This window comes from Caretta caretta, chromosome 15, assembly GCF_965140235.1.
Source record: "Caretta caretta isolate rCarCar2 chromosome 15, rCarCar1.hap1, whole genome shotgun sequence".
Lineage (NCBI taxonomy): Eukaryota > Metazoa > Chordata > Testudines > Cheloniidae > Caretta > Caretta caretta.
The window spans coordinates 31539395-31557555 of NC_134220.1; the positions used below are offsets into that span (position 1 = coordinate 31539395).

The 18161-nt window shown below is 55.7% G+C and overlaps 2 protein-coding genes across 5 annotated transcripts in view; both read right to left on the minus strand.

The window, feature by feature from the left end:
* TPST2 (tyrosylprotein sulfotransferase 2) overlaps nt 1-5822 on the minus strand; it is a 45085-nt gene extending 39263 nt beyond the window's left edge. For all 3 annotated transcript variants that reach the window (XM_048822035.2, XM_048822029.2, XM_048822031.2), the window contains exon 1: nt 5666-5822. The gene's annotated coding sequence lies outside the window, so the exon portion shown is untranslated. The remainder of the gene's footprint in view (nt 1-5665) is intronic.
* A 4470-nt stretch (nt 5823-10292) lies between these two features.
* The window catches only part of CRYBB1 (crystallin beta B1), a 30661-nt gene continuing 22792 nt past the window's right edge, over nt 10293-18161 (minus strand). For both annotated transcript variants that reach the window (XM_048822038.2, XM_075120127.1), the window contains 4 exons: nt 17677-17795; nt 12453-12585; nt 11528-11670; nt 10293-10661 (listed from right to left, as the gene is read on the minus strand). In XM_048822038.2, the coding sequence (XP_048677995.1) occupies nt 10481-10661; nt 11528-11670; nt 12453-12585; nt 17677-17795 (576 nt within the window). In that variant the 3' untranslated portion in view covers nt 10293-10480. The remainder of the gene's footprint in view (nt 10662-11527; nt 11671-12452; nt 12586-17676; nt 17796-18161) is intronic.

Below are 18161 nucleotides of genomic sequence, written 5' to 3' on the forward strand. Positions count from 1 at the left end.
TAAAACTGTTCAGCCATTAGCAGTATCCAGGCTGAGCGGATTATTCAGACCACCACATTTGTTAACTGAACTTCACCTCCATTTACAAAATGTTCATGAGCAGAGTGTGAAATTCTCCTAAGTATTAGTTATCTGGGAAGTCACTCCCAAATGTGCATGGCACTTGTTTTCCTATATGAATGGGTCACAAGCAGTTTGTTGCAAATATTCAATATCTGAACTTCAGAACTAGGGCCACATTGGTCCCCTTCACAGGCTATATGGTATTATTTCTGTTCCCTTGTGGGATGACAGATGTAGCTAGCCACAGGAATGCAAATTATATTCAAAAGATGCTAGTCAAAGCTGGCTTTTCATGGACCATTTCATCTGGGCGAGAATTCATATGAGTTAACCTAGACTGCTGCATCAGTCACAGAAAAGTGACCACAAATTTGTTTTTGAATTTGGTAAAAGGGTATCAGAAGTCTTCCTCGACTTTCCACATGATTCTAAGTCACCACTCTCATGCGAAACCCCTTCTGACAAGTTTCAAAACTCCGTTGTGTGAAGTGGAGGGGTAAATCAAGTAAATGGCACAAAGTATGTGTAACCGGCTTAGAGTGGAGAAAAGAAGAGGGAACTCAAATTGTGAAGCAGCTTTTAGAGACTAGACAGGAAAGTGACTACAGCAACAGGGGACTGTTGTGACAAAGTGCAGGCCCATAGGTCTGAATATTCCCCGTGACCAACAGGCAATCACCAGAGAAAAGAGCTGGGAATGTGGCACAGAAGGGCTGTAATTCTCGCCACACACACCAGGAACTTGAAGTTGTGGAGGGAAGATATTTAATTTGTATCTTACCTCCCTACTACACAGCATTGCAAGATGCTGCCCAAACAGAGAGCGAGCATCAGATGCAGGCACAGTTTTAGTGAGAGGTTTAGGGAGGAAGTGGCTGGGGGTGGTGAAAGAGCTCCAAACAGAGGGGGAAGCAGCATGTTCAGTGTTAAAACACCTCTCAGATGTTCACTGTTGAGTCATGCGAAGGCACAGCACACAAGCTGCCCTGTGTCAACAGTCTGTGTGTGAAAGAGGGAAACAGAGACGACAGACCATTCCTCCACTGCAGGAGGAAAAACAAAGACCAAATATTTGAGAAGCTTTGTTCCGCAGGAGCAACTCAGTATGGGCCATAGCACTGAGCGCAGCCCAAACCTAGAGAAAGCTTCTCAGCATGAAGCTTCTTAAACTTGTACTAGGAGAGAGAGAGAGTTAGCTGATGTCCCACAGATCTGCTAGATCCAGTCTTTTATACCCGGGTCATCTTTGGGCTGCTCTGCTCAGTACACAGAGAACCATTTTTCCAAGTGTGGATATGTGGTCTGTACCTGCAGATTTAGGATGATAAAGATGGGCCAGGCACTTCCACCAAGTCAAATTTCTGTTGTCAAACTTCATCTCCCTGTCCCTCTTGAGCAGAGAGTTAGAACAGTCACTGTCAGAAGATGCACTGATACTCTGAAAAAAGCAGCATGTGAAATAACCTGCCTCCAACAAGGGAAAGGGAGTTACTCCTTCACCTTTCGGGGATTCAGAAACCACCATCCCACCTTCACTGAACAGAAGTTTGAGGGTTACCGGCAGGTCATCAATTGCAAAACTAAGTATCTTTCTACATAAAATCTTGAGTTACTCAAGGCAGTTTTGGTTGGGCTACCATATCACACACGTTCTAGGAACCCTCCTACCCCACTACAGGTACGTATGTTCACTGCCAAGTCCTAGAGAGCCAGCCAATCACCCCTCCCCATTTGCAGCAGCAGCAGGCTATATTCATTAATTGGCTATGCTTGTTAGTTAGCTGAACTGTATAGCAAAGGGCACCAGAGACTGAGTTATTGGCGATGGTGCCCTTCAGACTCCTATCTGCCAGTCCGCAGCTATTAACATGCCTGCTTGTACACAAGCACTCTCCCCTCTGAAGTGGCAAAGCCACCAAGAAAGGAGGGAAGTGTCCACACAGACACATGTGTGCGGGTGGAGGGGGAGGGAATGGGAGAAGCAAACTGCAAGGCAGTGTTAATTAGAAAGCCACTATCCATCACACGAGGGCAAATCAGAAGGTGAATGCTTTACACGCTTCTAACACAAAACCAAAGAGATTTTTCCCAGTGGAAAATGGCAATGCTCCGAGGCAGCAGAGTGAAAGGGTGATTTGGAGGGTAACACCCCACATTTTCGGCTCTCTCACTCTGCACACTAGAGTCATAAGGTAAGAATTTCCAGCCTCTCTGCAGAGATTCTAATAGGCCCCACTTAGATCACAGATTGTAAAATGTTCCAGAAATATATGCATCCGATGAAGTGAGCTGTAGCTCACGAAAGCTTATGCTCAAATAAATTGGTTAGTCTCTAAGGTGCCACCAGTCCTCCTTTTCTTTTTTCAGAAATATACCATCACTGGATTTCCAGCCAGGCCCTGGCAATCAGGTTCAAAGACTCACAAGGGGGTATCGTCAATACCCCAGCCAAGGACATTAGGGAAGCAAAGACACCTGGTATAAAACTGAGATTTAAATAAGAGCCCAAGTAAAGCACTGGCTGAATCTACCTACTGTCTCCTGAGATGCTGGTCAGTTTCAGACAACTCCAGTCTCCCTGCCCAGTCTTGTTCTAGGCAGAGATGACCTGCTGCTCTTCCGAACAGGAAGCTTCAATACAGGAGAAACACTGAAGGAAACCAAGCCAAAACACAGACTTAGGAGGAAAAGGAAAAGCTGAGGCTTTTTGGCACAGGTCTTACAGTGTCTCAGTTCCTGCCATATTAGAAGCATATCCCAAGAGGCGTGGGAGTTCCCTGTGTCTATGGAAGTGAGGAAGAGCTTTCACTGCACTGTGGGCAGTCTTTACTGAGATAAGTAAAAAAGAAAAGGAGGACTTGTGGCACCTCAGAGACTAACCAATTTATTTGAGCATAAGCTTTCATGAGCATCCGATGAAGTGAGCTGTAGCTCATGAAAGCTTATGCTCAAATACACTGGTTAGTCTCTAAGGTGCCACAAGTCCTCCTTTTTTTTCTGCAAATACAGACTAACACAGCTGCTACTCTGAAACCTCAGATAAGTAAAGTTAAGCATGTTTGCAGGATTGGAGAGTATGGGCCTGGCTCTATATTACAAGTTACACCAGTTAAGCTAATTTTTTTAAAAATATTTTAATTATACCAGAGCAAACCCTTGTGTGGACACACTGAAGCTAATTTAAACTTGGCTGATACCAATTTACCTTAAGTCAGTAAGGAATCTCAGTCTCTTTTGAGAAAGCAGAAGGTGGGGAGAGAATGGCAGACTGCTGATTTCTGGTCTGAGGCCTGGTAAACCAGTATAGATCATCCTGTTCTAAAAAAGTTAGTCAGTCATTTTCTGCTCATTTGCACATGCATCAGTCTGCAACCTGACCCACAGCGAATGTGTGAAGCTGGGGCTGCAAACTTAATTTGAGAAAGAAGTGACCACAGCACCAACCCGCACTTTTAAATACATTTACACCAAAAGATTAAGTGGCCTCTCGCCTCCTGTTCAAATCAGCATTTTGTACTGGAACACTGTTAGGGCTTCAAAGAGAAGCACATACGCCCATGTTTTTTATTGTAAAGAAATTGAAGGGAGTATTACATAAGAGTCAGGTCAGACAACGGATAAAACACCTGTGCTTGTCTATACTACTGTATCCGTTGTTGCTACCAGCAGTTCTGGGTTATGGCTACCACGTTTGCTTCTATAGACACAGTCTATATGCTGCTAGGAAGGCAATGGAGAAACACTGGACAACAGCCCAAAACTGAATTATGGGAACTGCGTTGTCACATTTTGAGGTTACATTGCTCTCGTTTGCCACTCCTTCCTCTGCTCACTCTAGGCATCAGCTGTTAATAAAAGCAGCAAAGAGAACACTGCTGCACGCCACAATTTGTCAGTCAGAAAAAATACCAACGTTACAGTACGGATTTAAACCCTCAAAGCCAAAACCAAGTGAATTCCCAATCAGGCTCTCCCCTTCATCCTCCCTCCCCGTGCCGAAGTATTAAAAGGCATGCATGATGTATGCTCTCCCGCGGTCTGAAAGCCCCGGAATAGGGAGGCACGTAGACACTTCAGCCTGCATGGCCAGCGCCCTTGGTTCTGTGCACTTCAGACAAACCCTGAACGTAGCTGGTTTGGGGAGGAGGGGGAGATGGCCTCTGTGGCACAGGAGATTTAGGGGGACTGTGCAGCATTCCCAGCCCTCATTCCGGGCGCTGCGGATCTGCATGCACATGAACTGGGCGTGTTAATGCTGGGCCATACCAGTGCCGCCCAGGAGTGACTGCCAGGCACGGGGAGCACTCACCCACCCCCACACCTGCACCCACCCGGCCCCGGGGCTGAGCCAGCAGGGCCCTGGCCCTGCCCCGAGCCCAGCAGCCGGCAGGGTCCCTGCCAGGGCAGGGCAGCAGGGGGCAGCGCCAGCCGGCGGAGCGCGGACAGCCCGCGCCGGGCACCTCCCCTGCGGCCGGGCGGGGAGAAGGGGGAGGCGGAGGGGCTGCCCCGGCCCGGGCAGGACTGAAACGGACCTCGGAGAGGGAGCGCAGAGGGGGGCGCACAGGAGCTGCGCGCAGGGCAGGGGGCGCAGGGGAAGGGGCGCGGCGCGGGGGGGGGCTCCGCGCAGGGCAGGGGGCGCAGGGACGCGCGCAGGGGAAGGGGCGCGGCGCGGGGGGGGGCTCCGCGCAGGGCGGGGGGCGCAGGGACGCGCGCAGGGGAAGGGGCGGGGGGGGCTCCGCGCAGGGCGGGGGGCGCAGGGACGCGCGCAGGGGAAGGGGCGCGGGGGGGGGCTCCGCGCAGGGCAGGGGGCGCAGGGACGCGCGCAGGGGGGGGCTCCGCGCAGGGCAGGGGGCGCAGGGACGCGCGCAGGGGAAGGGGCGGGGGGGGCTCCGCGCAGGGCAGGGGGCGCAGGGACGCGCGCAGGGGAAGGGGCGCGGGGGGGGGCTCCGCGCAGGGCAGGGGGCGCAGGGACGCGCGCAGGGGAAGGGGCGGGGGGGGGCTCCGCGCAGGGCAGGGGGCGCAGGGACGCGCGCAGGGGGGGGCTCCGCGCAGGGCAGGGGGCGCAGGGACGCGCGCAGGGGAAGGGGCGGGGGGGGGCTCCGCGCAGGGCAGGGGGCGCAGGGACGCGCGCAGGGGAAGGGGCGCGGGGGGAGGCTCCGCGCAGGGCAGGGGGCGCAGGGACGCGCGCAGGGGAAGGGGCGCGGGGGGGGGCTCCGCGCAGGGCAGGGGGCGCAGGGACGCGCGCAGGGGAAGGGGCGGGGGGGGCTCCGCGCAGGGCAGGGGGCGCAGGGACGCGCGCAGGGGAAGGGGCGCGGGGGGGGGCTCCGCGCAGGGGGCGCAGGGATGCGCGCAGGGGAAGGGGCGGGGGGGGGCTCCGCGCAGGGTAGGGGGCGCAGGGACGCGCGCAGGGGAAGGGGCGCGGGGGGGGGCTCCGCGCAGGGGGCGCAGGGATGCGCGCAGGGGAAGGGGCGGGGGGGGGCTCCGCGCAGGGTAGGGGGCGCAGGGACGCGCGCAGGGGAAGGGGCGCGGGAGGGCTGGGCGCAGGGGGGGGCTCCGGGCAGGGGGCGCGGCGCGGGGGGGGGGCTCCCCGTCCCTCACTCACCCCCCAGCCCGGCCGCTCCCGGAGCCTCCAGCCGCCGTCCCGGAGCAGCGCGAGACGCGGCGACGTCACGCGCACGAGGGGCCGGGATCCCCGGGGCAGCCGCCTCCGCCGGGCCCGCAGGGGCGGGGGCTGCGCCCGGGGCCGCCGCCGTGTCTGCGCGCGCGCGGGGCGGGGCGGGGCGGGGCGTGCAGCCCCCGCGAGCCGGGGGGGGGGGGGGGCGCGCGCGCGGGGCATGCGGCGCAGGGCCGTGTGCGCACCGACCGGTCGACGCGGGTGCGTGGTCACGCCCGTGTGCCGCGCGCGTGTGTGTGTGTGTGTGTGTGTGTGTGTGTGCCCGGCACGAGCCTGCCCCGCCCTGCGCCCGTCCCGGCACCGGCACGTCGGCCCTGCGCTGCCCGCCCGGCTGCACCGGGGACGGGAGAAGCGCCAGCGGGGAGCTCCCTGCAGCCCCCCGCCCCGGCCACCCGGTCTCTCCGCCCCGCCCCGGCCACCCGGTCTGTCCTCTCCGCCCCGCCCCGCCCCGCCCCGGCCACCCGGTCTGTCCTCTCCGCCCCGGCCACCCGGTCTCTCCGCCCCGCCCCGCCCCGGCCACCCGGTCTCTCCTCCCCGCCCCGCCCCGCCCCGGCCACCCGGTCTGTCCTCTCCGCCCCGCCCCGCCCCGCCCCGGCCACCCGGTCTGTCCTCTCCGCCCCGGCCACCCGGTCTCTCCGCCCCGCCCCGCCCCGGCCACCCGGTCTGTCCTCTCCTCCCCGCCCCGCCCCGCCCCGGCCACCCGGTCTGTCCTCTCCGCCCCGCCCCGCCCCGCCCCGGCCACCCGGTCTGTCCTCTCCTCCCCGCCCCGCCCCGCCCCGGCCACCCGGTCTGTCCTCTCCGCCCCGCCCCGCCCCGCCCCGGCCACCCGGTCTCTCCTCTCCTCTCCGCCCCGGCCACCCGGTCTCTCCGCCCCGCCCCGCCCCGGCCACCCGGTCTCTCCGCCCCGCCCCGGCCCGCCCCGGAGCAGAGAAGCCCTGGCCCGAGGCGGCCGGCTGCGGGGCGCTGCGGGGCGAGCTGCCTGAGGGAGCCAGGGACGGGTGCACGTGTTCCTGGTTCCCCAGGAGCCAGGCTCCCCCTCCGGGGAGCCACATGCTGAGCCCTTATCTGTTCACTAATGGATACAGAGCGGGCCCATAACAATGGGTGTGCCCGGGGCCGAATTAACCTTTTCTGAGCCCCCCTCCGGGGCTGGAGCATGGCGCAGCGGGGAGGCGGGCTTGGTTCCCCCCGGAGCAAGGGGCCAGCCAGGGGCAATGGGCCGGGGCAGGGGTGGCCCCGCTCCAGCCAGCCCAGTGCAAGGGCACTATTTACAAACCAGCAGTTGCCAGACGCACCGCGGCCCACCGGGCCCCTTGCTGCCTGCGTGCCCCTTCCCCGCGGGGGTGGGCCCAGGCCGGGCCGCACACCCCCCTGCTGGCGGGGTGAATTGCAGCCGGACAATACGCAGCCCCGTGGCTGGCGCCGATCCAGCTCGGACGCTGAGCGATGGAGCTGCTGTGGTGGGTGTGCAGCAGGAGGGGGTAGCTACACCAAGGAGGCGCCTAGGGCCTGGGACGGGATCGTACTCAGGGCAGCCAGCCCCTTATCTTTAACGCACCGCTCGCACCAGAGCTCGCGTAGGGCTGCCTCCTCGAGCCGCTGGAAGCGCAGGCGTCCCACAGACAGCGGGATCGTGGCATCCTTCACGCCGCGTTGCATAGTGTCCCAGATGCCTGACCAGGGCGTTGGAACAACCAAAGAAGAGACTCTGGCTAGAACTCCACTAATAACCCACCGCCCTGAGCGACATAAGTTACGCTGACCTAGGCGCTGGTGTGGACAGTGCTATGTCCACACCACCTAGCTACCGCTGCTCATGGGGGGTGGATTAATTAAATCAGCGGGAGAGCTCTCTCCCGTCGGCTTAAAGCGGCTCCACGAGAAAACTTAAAGAGAGACAGCTGCACCACGGTACGCTGTCTAGTGTAGCCATAGCCTATGTCGGACAATCCATCGCAGGTTGGATTCTACGCCACGTTCATCCTGGGGACGGACCTTGCGGAGCTGAATGGGTTGAGACGTAATCAGTGAAGCTTGTAGCCAGGTGTCATTTAATGGAGTTTTAGGCCTGGTCTACACTAGACAGTGAAGTCAGTTTAACATAAAAACTGCCTCAGGTATTGCCCTCGGTTGGTATCAAACCACCTAGACCGCAACTGTTTAAATCTTGCCTTTGGAACGTAGTCAGGAGGGAAGAGGAATGACATCTGATAACTAAGTCCCCTTGTCCAAGTGGTGGTTGCCAAAGACACAGAGCGTATTGTACCATCAGTACCGTCCCTGAGGATTGTCGCTCTCCAGTGGGTTTCGTACACCGTAAGTGCAGCGATTTAACAGGGTTTCCTTTCCCCATCTGCAGACTTGTCCCTTTTGTGTCATGGGGACAAATTCACTCTTTGCCACCTGCTTCCAAGTGTCGAACTTCTAACTGCTCTGCTGGCACTAGGGGCGACAGCAATTACCTCTCAGAAAAGCAGACTTGTGCGGCTGGCATGCAGCGTGTGAGCGGCTGAGGAGGGCTTGGGCACAGGCGGGGAAAGCGCTGTATGGCTCCGATGAGATCAAAGCCCCCTAGGAACTGAAAAAAAGGGAAAATGGTGACAGTCCCAGCTGTGCCACTGACTCACGACGTAACCGCGAACCAGTCACAACTGGCGCCGGTGTTTCAGTCCTCTACAAAATGGGGGTGACGCTACTCACCTACCTCCCCTGGGATTAGTGAGCTAACTCAGTGCTCTGAAGTGTGGTAAGCAGTGATTCCAAAGCCCTCCGGCGAGAAGAGGAAGAGGTCACTGCACAAAGCACACCAAAAGGGGAGAGGAGGCGATGCTGGAAAAGCAGACTCAGTAGCCACAAACCCATGGTGCTGTGCAGCAAGGGAAAGGAAGGGTTACACCCTGCTCTGGCAGCCTGCACAGCCACCACTGGGCAGAAGCTAGGGCAGAAATTAGCCCCAGAAATGAGAAGCAGAAACACAAGGGACCCAAGCTGGAAGAAAAGCCAAAGAAATGCAAGGGGGTGGTGGAGTGGAGAGAGCTTAGCCTCAAAGAAACAATAGATTGGCTGAGCAGAAGAAACCCAAGTGAGGGACCCAGGCACTGGATGGGGAATTGGTAGGAGAATGGGTCCCAGCTAAACATGAGTTAAGGAGGAAGGTGAAGAAGAGAATAAACACCAGTAAAGAGGAACCGGAACTGTCTGCTGCTCCCTAGAAAAGGGGAAATGGGGCACCAGAAGGCGGGGGGGGGCGGGGAACATTTGGAGAAGAAATAAAAAGTGCACAGGAGGAAAACTCCTTGGAGACCAGAATGCTTTCTGACTGACTCTAATGATTAGTGGTTCCGTTAATTATTTATCGTTTTCAGTCGAAATCAGCCCAGCCAGTTACTGCAGCACTGCAGGTTGTGGGCCAGAAGCTCAGCTGGTGTGAAGTGGCATAACTCCACTGTGGTCAATACAGCTATGCTGATTTACACCAGCTGAGGATCCAGCTACGAACACCAAGTGCGCTCTTGCTGCTGCAGTGGAAGGGAACAGCTGTGGGTGATGCACAGAGGGAGAAACTCGCTAACACATCAGGTTGGGGGATCCAGAAAAGTTCACCCCATTGTACGTTCCAGGCAGCATTTGGCCATGACCAGAGAGCTGCAGAGTGATAACAGCTTGTTGCCATCAGCCGCTCAGCACAGCACAGCGAGTTTGACTTGACTTGGTGAGCGTTTTCAGAGGGTGCATATCACCAGGCAGCTCTCTTTAGCGCTTGCCATTCCGAGAGGAGGATTTTGGACCAACCATTCTTTCATGTTTGTTTTAGCAAGCACAGGAAATCCTGTTGCTATTAAAAACAACACTCGCTAGAGGCCAGGCAGCACTGTCATTATCACTTATAATAACATCTACAACACTCAGGTTTTTATGGGGGATTTTGCTCATTTCATAGAATCATAGAATCGTAGGACTGGAAGGGACCTTGAGAGGTGATCTAGTCCAGTCCCCTGCACTCACGGCAGGACTCAGTATTAGACCATCCCTGACACGTGTTTGTCTAACCTGCTCTTAAACATCTCCAACGATGGAGATTCCCCCGCCTCCTTAGTGTTTCCTAATGTCCAACCTAAACCACCCTTGCTGCATTTTAAGCCCATTGCTTCTTGTCCTCTCCTCAGCGGTTAAGAACAATTTTTCTCTCTCCTCCTTGTAACAACCTTTTATGTACTTGAAAACTGTTACTATGTCCCCTCTCGGTCTTTTCTTCTCCAGACTAAACAAACCCAGTTTTTTTCAATTTTCCCTCACAGCTCATGTTTTCTAGACCTTTGATAATTTTTGTTGCTCTTCTCTGGACTTTTTCCAATTTGTCCACATCTTTTCCCCACAGCACAGAGCAAACCCCACCCTCAAACCCCAACCGTCTGCAGAACCACCGCCTCCCTCCCCAAACGTCCAGCACTGAAGCTCACAGCATTGAGCAGTTTAAACAGGGTGAGAAAGTTAGAGGGGCTAGGAAGTGCCCCGACAACAATCCAGTGCAGAACAGGCTCCGAGGCTGCAGTAGTTGTCTGATTTTTTGTATTGATTTATTTTGCATCACAATGTACAGGACAGCCAATAAATGTGCAATATACAAGGAAAGTGCCGAGAAAGGGGATGCGAGAGAGAGGAGAGATGGGGGCTGTTCACAAAAAGTAGCAGGGGTGTCGAGGTGCTACATGGACCAGGATTGTTAGCTAGCAGGGAGCATGCTCAGTTCGAAGGAGCGTCAGGGGGGGTGAAGCAGCCTTTCTGATCCCACTGCATGTCCCTGATGCGACGGATAGACTGGACCTGGGGCTGGAAGGCAGACCATTCATTCCAGTGTCTGAAGTCTCCTTTCTCAAAGAGATACTGGTAGCCTCGGTAGCCAGGATACTGGTATCCAACCCAGCTTTAGGGAAAGCCAAAATAAAGCATCTCAGAGATGTAGGATATTACAGGCCACACGGGTGCTGGGGCTCAGCTGGATCAGTGGGCCAGTATTTAAATAAGAAGACATCAGGTGTAGGTCTATTGCCACAAAATATCAGGGCCTTAGCCCCCTGGCCCTTGCATGGTGGGCAGCATGGAGCGCCAGGCTGTAGAGCCAGTGTGAGCAAAGGCCACATGTGGTACATGTTTCACATGAAGCATTCGAACATATGAATTTTCACCCACCAGTGGGCTTTGCTCGCACTTGGGTGACAGTCTAGTGTCCTGCACTGCCCATGTGAGGGCACTGCCCTCTGCTAGAGGATCCCCTCACACGCCTCTCTCCTGTTCCTAGGCAGGAGAACCGTGGCTGTCATGCTCTCAGTAATGCAGGGCAGGGGTGCCCGGTGCACCCTGCCCTGAGCAGCCTCCTCTGCTCTCCTGGCTCAGCTGTGCCCGGACAGGGCTATGCGGTCAGAAAGCCCTGCATTCAGCATGGCCTGGCACTGAGGGTCCTGCCCTTGCAGGATTGTGAATGCTTATTGACTCTGGAACCAGTTGCCCACCTGGCCTTCCCGGTGGTTGTGGGAGGATATAGGCCTGCTCTTGGCACCACATCCCTTTCCAGACGGTACAGGGATTTCCCCAAAGCTAACAGGAGAGGCTTGCCTGCCGGGGGCCCAGTGTGAGTCACTGGCCCTTCCTGGCAGCAGGGAAACCCGTCAAAGGATTCTTCTGTTGGTTCTAACATACGATGAGCAAACAGAGGCTGGGAGATTGGATGTGGATCCCCCATGCCACGCTCCTGGGGCCTGTGTGGGGCAGAGGGGGAGTGTGTCTGCTTACGTTCCACTGGACACTTTCACACTTCCCACCCGGTCACAGAAGCCGTGAGCCCAGAGGCTGGGCACGTCATCTTCCTGGATTTCCATCTTGTTGCCCTTGAAGTCAGCAGATTCAAAGAGGGAGATTTTATAGCCATCAGCCACCTGGGGAATACAGCAGGGTAGAACCAGCTCACCAGGCTGATTCACACTCACTTGCCAAAACACCAGTGGCCTCAAGCCCTTCTGATCCCAGACATAACCACGGGGGCTCAGAGCCCAGCATGGGGCAGCTGGACTAGCAGCCAGGCAGCAGCCATAGAAATGACTTACATGGTCCAAAGCCCAACACGCAGGGGTTTGTCATGGGAAGGGGAGCGTCCTTGCTCCAAAGCGGAGGGGGACGGGTGGGAACGGCTATCCACCCTGGGGAGGGGAGCTGTGGGGAGCGCTGCTACCCAAGCTGGGGAGAGGGGGAGCTACCTTCACTTGTAGCAGAGAAGATGGACCTGTGCTCCCCACACCTCCTTGCTTTAGCCCCTGCCTGCATTGAACGGGTTATGAAGTGAGCAGCTTCGTGACCACACCAAACAACAATGATCTGAAAGTGCCAGAGGCCAGTTTGGCCGCAGGTGCCAGCTGATCACCCACAGGGGCCGAGGAGCAGTCCTCCCCCTCCCCGGCCCTGCAGCACGGTTCACTGGCCCAGGTGCGTTTCAAGGCTGTGCACCTCCAGGAGGTGGGCTGCTGGGTTGCACAGGCTAAGCTTTCCTCCTAGTGGCAGAGCCGTTATCCCCGACAGCTGTGGGGCACAGCTATGATAGGGGGTCCCGCTCACCAGCATGAGAACCCAGCCACCCCCACAGGGCATCTCCAGAGCCCATGCATGTTTTCTTTGCACTCCTGAAAGCAGCCCAGTTGGACTCCAGTTCCAGAGTCTCTCTTACCATCTTGATGGGACGCATGGACCTGAAGCAGTCGCTCCTGTAGCTGCTGGACCAGGTATCCCAGCGAGGATACTCGCCCTGCTCCAAGATGAACATCTCTCCGCGCAGGCTGGACTGCTCAAAGGCCACCCAGCTGGGGAGAGGGGTGGGGGAAGAACATGAGGAAGGCAGCAGAGGGCAGGCCCAGAGCTACCGCAAGAGACAGGTTAGAAATAACTATGGTGCTGTCTCGTCTCCTGCAGTGGGGCTTGGGTTCAGACTCGATCGCCAGCCAGCAGCTGAGCTCGCCTGGGAATTCCTAATCTTCCCGCTTCCCTGCCTCCATCTCTTCTCTTGCCTGCGTGCCTAAAGGACATGCTCACACAAAGAAAAGGAGGACTTGTGGCACCTTAGAGACTAACCAATTTATTTGAGCATGAGCTTTCGTGAGCTACAGCTCACGCTCAAATAAATTGGTTAGTCTCTAAGGTGCCACAAGTCCTCCTTTTCTTTTTGCGAATACAGACTAACACGGCTGTTACTCTGAAACCTGTCATTATGCTCACACAGGTGTCAAAATAACCAAGAACTAGCCATGCACCCAGTGGGATGTCCAGGGTGCCAGAGACACGCAGTATGCTGCGATAGAACTGGGAGGGACTGCCGCAGGGCCCGCTGCCAGGGATGGTGCCCATGGTGGCACTTCCCTAGCCTTTGTTACAGGCACGGACTTTACAGCCTCTCTTCCATGATGTCAGCAGCCGTTGCTTCTGTGGGCCCAGGAGGGTGGAACTCAGCCCATGTCAGTCAGCAGGAAGTATCAGCATATTGCGAGCTGATAAATGACCCAAGTGTCTCTACCCACCCTCCCTCTTGCACTGTCCCGCACGGGAGGCCAAGTGTCTAGGCAGTGGTTCCCACTGGCCGCGGTTCGCCGCTCCAGGCCAATGGGAGCTGCGGGAAGCGGCGCGGGCCAAGGGATGTGCTGGCCGCCCTTCCCGCAGCCCTCATTGGCCTGGAGCGGTGAACTGTGGCCAGTGGGAGCCGCGTCCGCAGGCCGAACCTGCGGACGCGGCAGGTAAACAAACCGGCCCGGCGCGCCGGGGGCTTTCCCTGAACAAGCAGTGGACCACGGCTGAAAACCACTGGTCTAGGGGCTGTGTAATCCTGGCTGCCTTGTGTGATTTACTGTCCCAGTGGCCATCAGACCAGGCACGTGTCTGGATGCCAGGACACAGCAGCTCCTGGCCTGTTCCGCTGACATAACACATTTTGAATAACATGAAACAGCCCAGGGCTGCTGCTGCCACTGGCCGTCTACATTTCGTGATCCCAAGGCTCAAGGCTCACAGTGCTCGTACGCGGGCACCTATCTATGGATTTGGGGGCTGAATTGCAAACAGCTCCATTTACACCTTTCTTACAGCTCCCCCGCACGTCCCATCTTACCCTTCCTAGCTCTGCTTTATTCCCACCCAGTTCTATTTGGGGCTCTTCCTTCCAGGCTGATTCCCCCCTCGCAGGCTGGGAAGGACCATTTAAGCTGTCACTGTGCAGTCTGCTTCCTGAGGCCCACACACTTGGACAGCTCCATCCCCACGGTGGATGGTGCGTGGTCAGGCCGGCTGCTTGGCTTTCACCATTGCATTTCACTTTCCCAGGGACGCAGGTTGCAATTGAAAGTGCTCTTGGTACCCGCTCAGCTGACTCTCCTAGATCTAACTGGAGTCTGCAAAGCACTTTGTCTTCATCGGTTAGTGATACACAGGGCCCGGCTGTACCCTCAGCTGACTCTCCTGGATCTTGGCTTTCACCATTGCGTTTCACTTTCTCTTCATTTTACCTGAGGAGCTATCCACAGCTTCCCTAGCACGGCACACAGCTCCTCCCACCCCAGTTCCTCCTGGTCCCCACAAGCCCCCTGCAGAAGATCTGCTGAGATGCTCAGCTCCTGCCCAGACATAACAGCTGCTGCAACACTTCGGTCCGTTCATTAACTGCTCCTCAGAACTCCATCAAAAGACCTGGGAGATGCTGGCCACAGTCCATGGGTGATATAGCCATCTCCACCCCAAGGCCATGCCAGCTCAGCATGTCTCCCCCAGCCGCGCAGAACCTGTGGCAGCTATGGTGTGCGCACTGGTGCAGGTGAAATCACTGGGTTGGGTCGTGCTGGGGCACTGGGAGTTTTGTGGCTCCAGGGAGCTGATAAAGAGCAGGCTTAATACAGCGTCAGGCATCATTATAGACTGTTGCTTTTATACTGTCTGAATCTCGAGTCATTCATGACAACCAAACAGATACTGGGCCAGCTTCACTGGTACACTAATCTGCTTTGTGTTGCTCAATATGGCTGCGGGCTCTAGTCTCTGTAGGTCAGGTCTGTAGTTCCTAAGGCCATGTCTGAAGCAAATGCCAAGCACATCGGCAGTGATGCATTCCTTTGCTATTCTCATGAAATACTGGTGTTCAGGGGCTCTCCTGCCTTTCCAAAACAAGCACCACACACTCTGCACCCGCTTTTCCACCTCTGGTTTGCATCCTGCCTAGTCATAATCCTGCTTTAGCCTAGAGTTTTGTAACCTCCAAAATGTCCATGGTGTTCAGGTTACAGCTTAATCTTAATGCTTCTTCCCCTGCTTGTCCAGTACAACAATAACGACACTGAGCATTGACACAGCACTTTACATCTTCAGAGGAGGGATAAATTCATCATGTGTGTTATATCTGTCAATCAAAGTACGCGAATCAAAGGTCATGCCAGTGTCAGCCAAAAACCGACTCCTAATGCCTCTTGTCTCCTATTGGGGTCTCCTCTTCCTCTGTACAATATTGTACATCCCAGACTGCCTCACTGAAACCAAAACACCCTTCCAATGGCATTGCTTGGGGTGATCACAGTCTGTGTCAGCTGAAGTCCCTATGCTCCTTTAATAGCAAGATCAACCATCTGTAGAGTTAGCGACGGGCGTTCACCGAAAGGTTACTGCAATTCCTGTGACTTCCACCTATTCATCCTTCCTTCACTGCTGCTTTTAACATTACATGTGGGGCTGCCCTGAGGCCTTCCCCTTCCATGCCCACACTAGCTTGGTGTTGCCTCTCTTACAGGCTGGGTGAGCAGCTATTCCAAGAACTTGGGTAGTTTTGCCTTGGCTTACCCTACATTTACAGCGTTCTTTCATTTTATGGCTAATCTTCCCATGGTACCAGCGCCTGATGGCAATGTTCACCTTGCTTTCTTTTTGTTGCCAGTGCTCTTTGTTTCACAAATGGAACCTAATAGCTTCTCAGACGACCAGTTGGACTCCCTTTTCTTAGTCATTAGGAATCATAGACAAAGGCCACTCCACATTCATATCTCTCTTTAAGATGCCAGCTTTAATGTCTGCCAATGTGGCAGCTAAATTCACCATCTCTGCACAGCCTGGCATCACCACTCTCTACTGGCTCAGTGCTTCTCACCCCAGAAATGTTATCCCACGCTTCTGGCACCCTCTGAGCTTGCAGGAGGATCTGGTCCCTGTGGCCAGGGGGCCAGTTCCCTGTTGGGAGAGAGGACGAGAGGGCCAGCACATGCCATGCAGAGCTCCAGGACACAGCGATGGAGCAGTTCCATGCCTGGATCTCCCCTGCATTGCATCTGGTGTCATCAGTTCCCCCTGCCTGGCGAGTGTAACCTGCTACCAAATGAGAAAGGTGCTGGGTCACCGCGAACTAGACGCGCCTCCAGGGAACTCAACCTTTCCTGTTCAGGCTGTCCCTCAAGGTCACTTGCAGGAATCAATCCAAACCATTCCCTGGTGGGCACTGAGCGGTTTGCCTTGACCCAGCTTCATAATACTCTTGGAGTTCACAGGGATACTAAAGGGTAATGCAGTATTAATAACAAAAATGACGACATAGTAATGTCCCCTCCTAACTCCTCACATTTCAGGTGACAACTAGTGCTGCTGTAAAACTGCCACCAGGGAAGGCTCTGTGGTGCTGAATGCCTGAATCCCCCAAGTTAAGCACCACCTAATGCCGCTGGGCAGAGGCAGTCTGCAGTCTTGGTTAACCTTTGGCAGAGGGACGTGACTAGGGAGGTGGTGGAATCTCCTTCCTTAGATGTTTTTAAGGTCAGGCTTGACAAAGCCCTGGCTGGGATGATTTAGTTGGGGATTGGTCCTGCTTTGAGCAGGGGGTTGGACTAGATGGCCTCCTGAGGTCCCTTCCAACCCTGATATTCTCTGATTCTCTGATTCTATGACTGTCCCTCTAAAATACAATGGATGGTAGTAACGCCGTGGGGGTCTGGGCCGCATGCTTGCCCCTTTCTCTGGAATAGCTTCTTTCAACCTCTGGTGAGTTGCACAGTTCTCTGTGTAGAAGGGACCATTTCCCTTTTCTGCAGGGTACATTTTTTGTCCTTTTCTGACCGAGACTCACTCCAGATGACTCTAAGCCGTCAGGAACTCCATTCCCCAGGGATGACCCTGCACACCTTCATTTCTTTGCACAAGAGCTGTTTGGATTATAGACACACACAGACGTGTCTGAAAGCCCCCAAGTCCAGGGTCTGTCTCCTACATTATTTCCTGGTTCAAAGGTAATTTTAAAAAAAAGATTCCTTGGGGGAGCACTCGTTTTCACTATATGAAAGCACAGAGCGAACAGCCAGGATTTGCAGCTGCAAAATACACCCCAGCACACACCCACACGCCCCCCAGTTCCACTGCTACAGACTAGGGCAAATCTGACTTCCTAAAAAGCTGAATAGCCTCCATTTTGGGTGGCACCTTCAGGGGGACTGATTTTTCAGGAAGCGCTGAGCATCCACCCTCTGAAAGTCAGGCCTAGGAAGCTGTTTCAGGCCAGGCATCCTAAATCACCAGCCACTTCTGACAGTCTTGGCCTCCAAGTCCTGCCCTGCCTTGGCCTGTGCTACCTGATCTGGCTCCAGGAACTGCATAGTGTTGTATTTAAGAGGTTAATTATAATGGCAGGTTGTGGCAATGTTAAATGTGGCTTGATGCAGTGGATACAGTCTGACTCCAAAGATCCCAGGTGCTCAGTTCCCAGCAGCGGACGATAACACTGCGTAGACTCTTTATACCCGTGAATGGAAGTCAGCGGCAGGGCTATGAGCACTTAGCTGTGCCTCCTAGCACAGTGGCTGCCTTTTGAACCCTGCCATTAACGCTGCCTGCCTGACCCCTCTGAGAGCCTCTCTTGTGTCTCCTGCCCTGGCTGCGTCACTTACGGTCCAGTGCTGACAATGACGCTGCGCACCCGGTCGAACCCACGGTCGCCTAGGTTCAGGCACTCGTTTGTGAACTCCATCTTCCTGCCCTGGAAATTCTCCTGCTCAAAGATGACGATCTGCAGGGAGCCAGAGGAAAAGGGTTCAGAACTGGCAAGAGAAATAGCCGCCCACTGGGAGTTAGCGGCAGGTAGCGGTCTCTGGCTGGCTCTCCCACAGCTGCTGCGTGGCCATCAGCGTCAGCTCCCCCCCGGCGTCAGCCGAATGCCAGGACATACGGGAACAGCTGCAGCACGGCCCGCATGTTCTACCTGGATGGAGCTTTTGCACTGAGCCCCTGGAGCAGGTGCAAGCCACCACTACCTAACTGCGCTCCCTCGGGTCGGCCCCGAGAAGCTCAGCAGCATGGTGTCTGCAACATTTGGCAGCTGTCAGAGGCTTAAGGATTTTCTATCGTGTCAGTCCTGTTTTGAATTGCTCTCTCT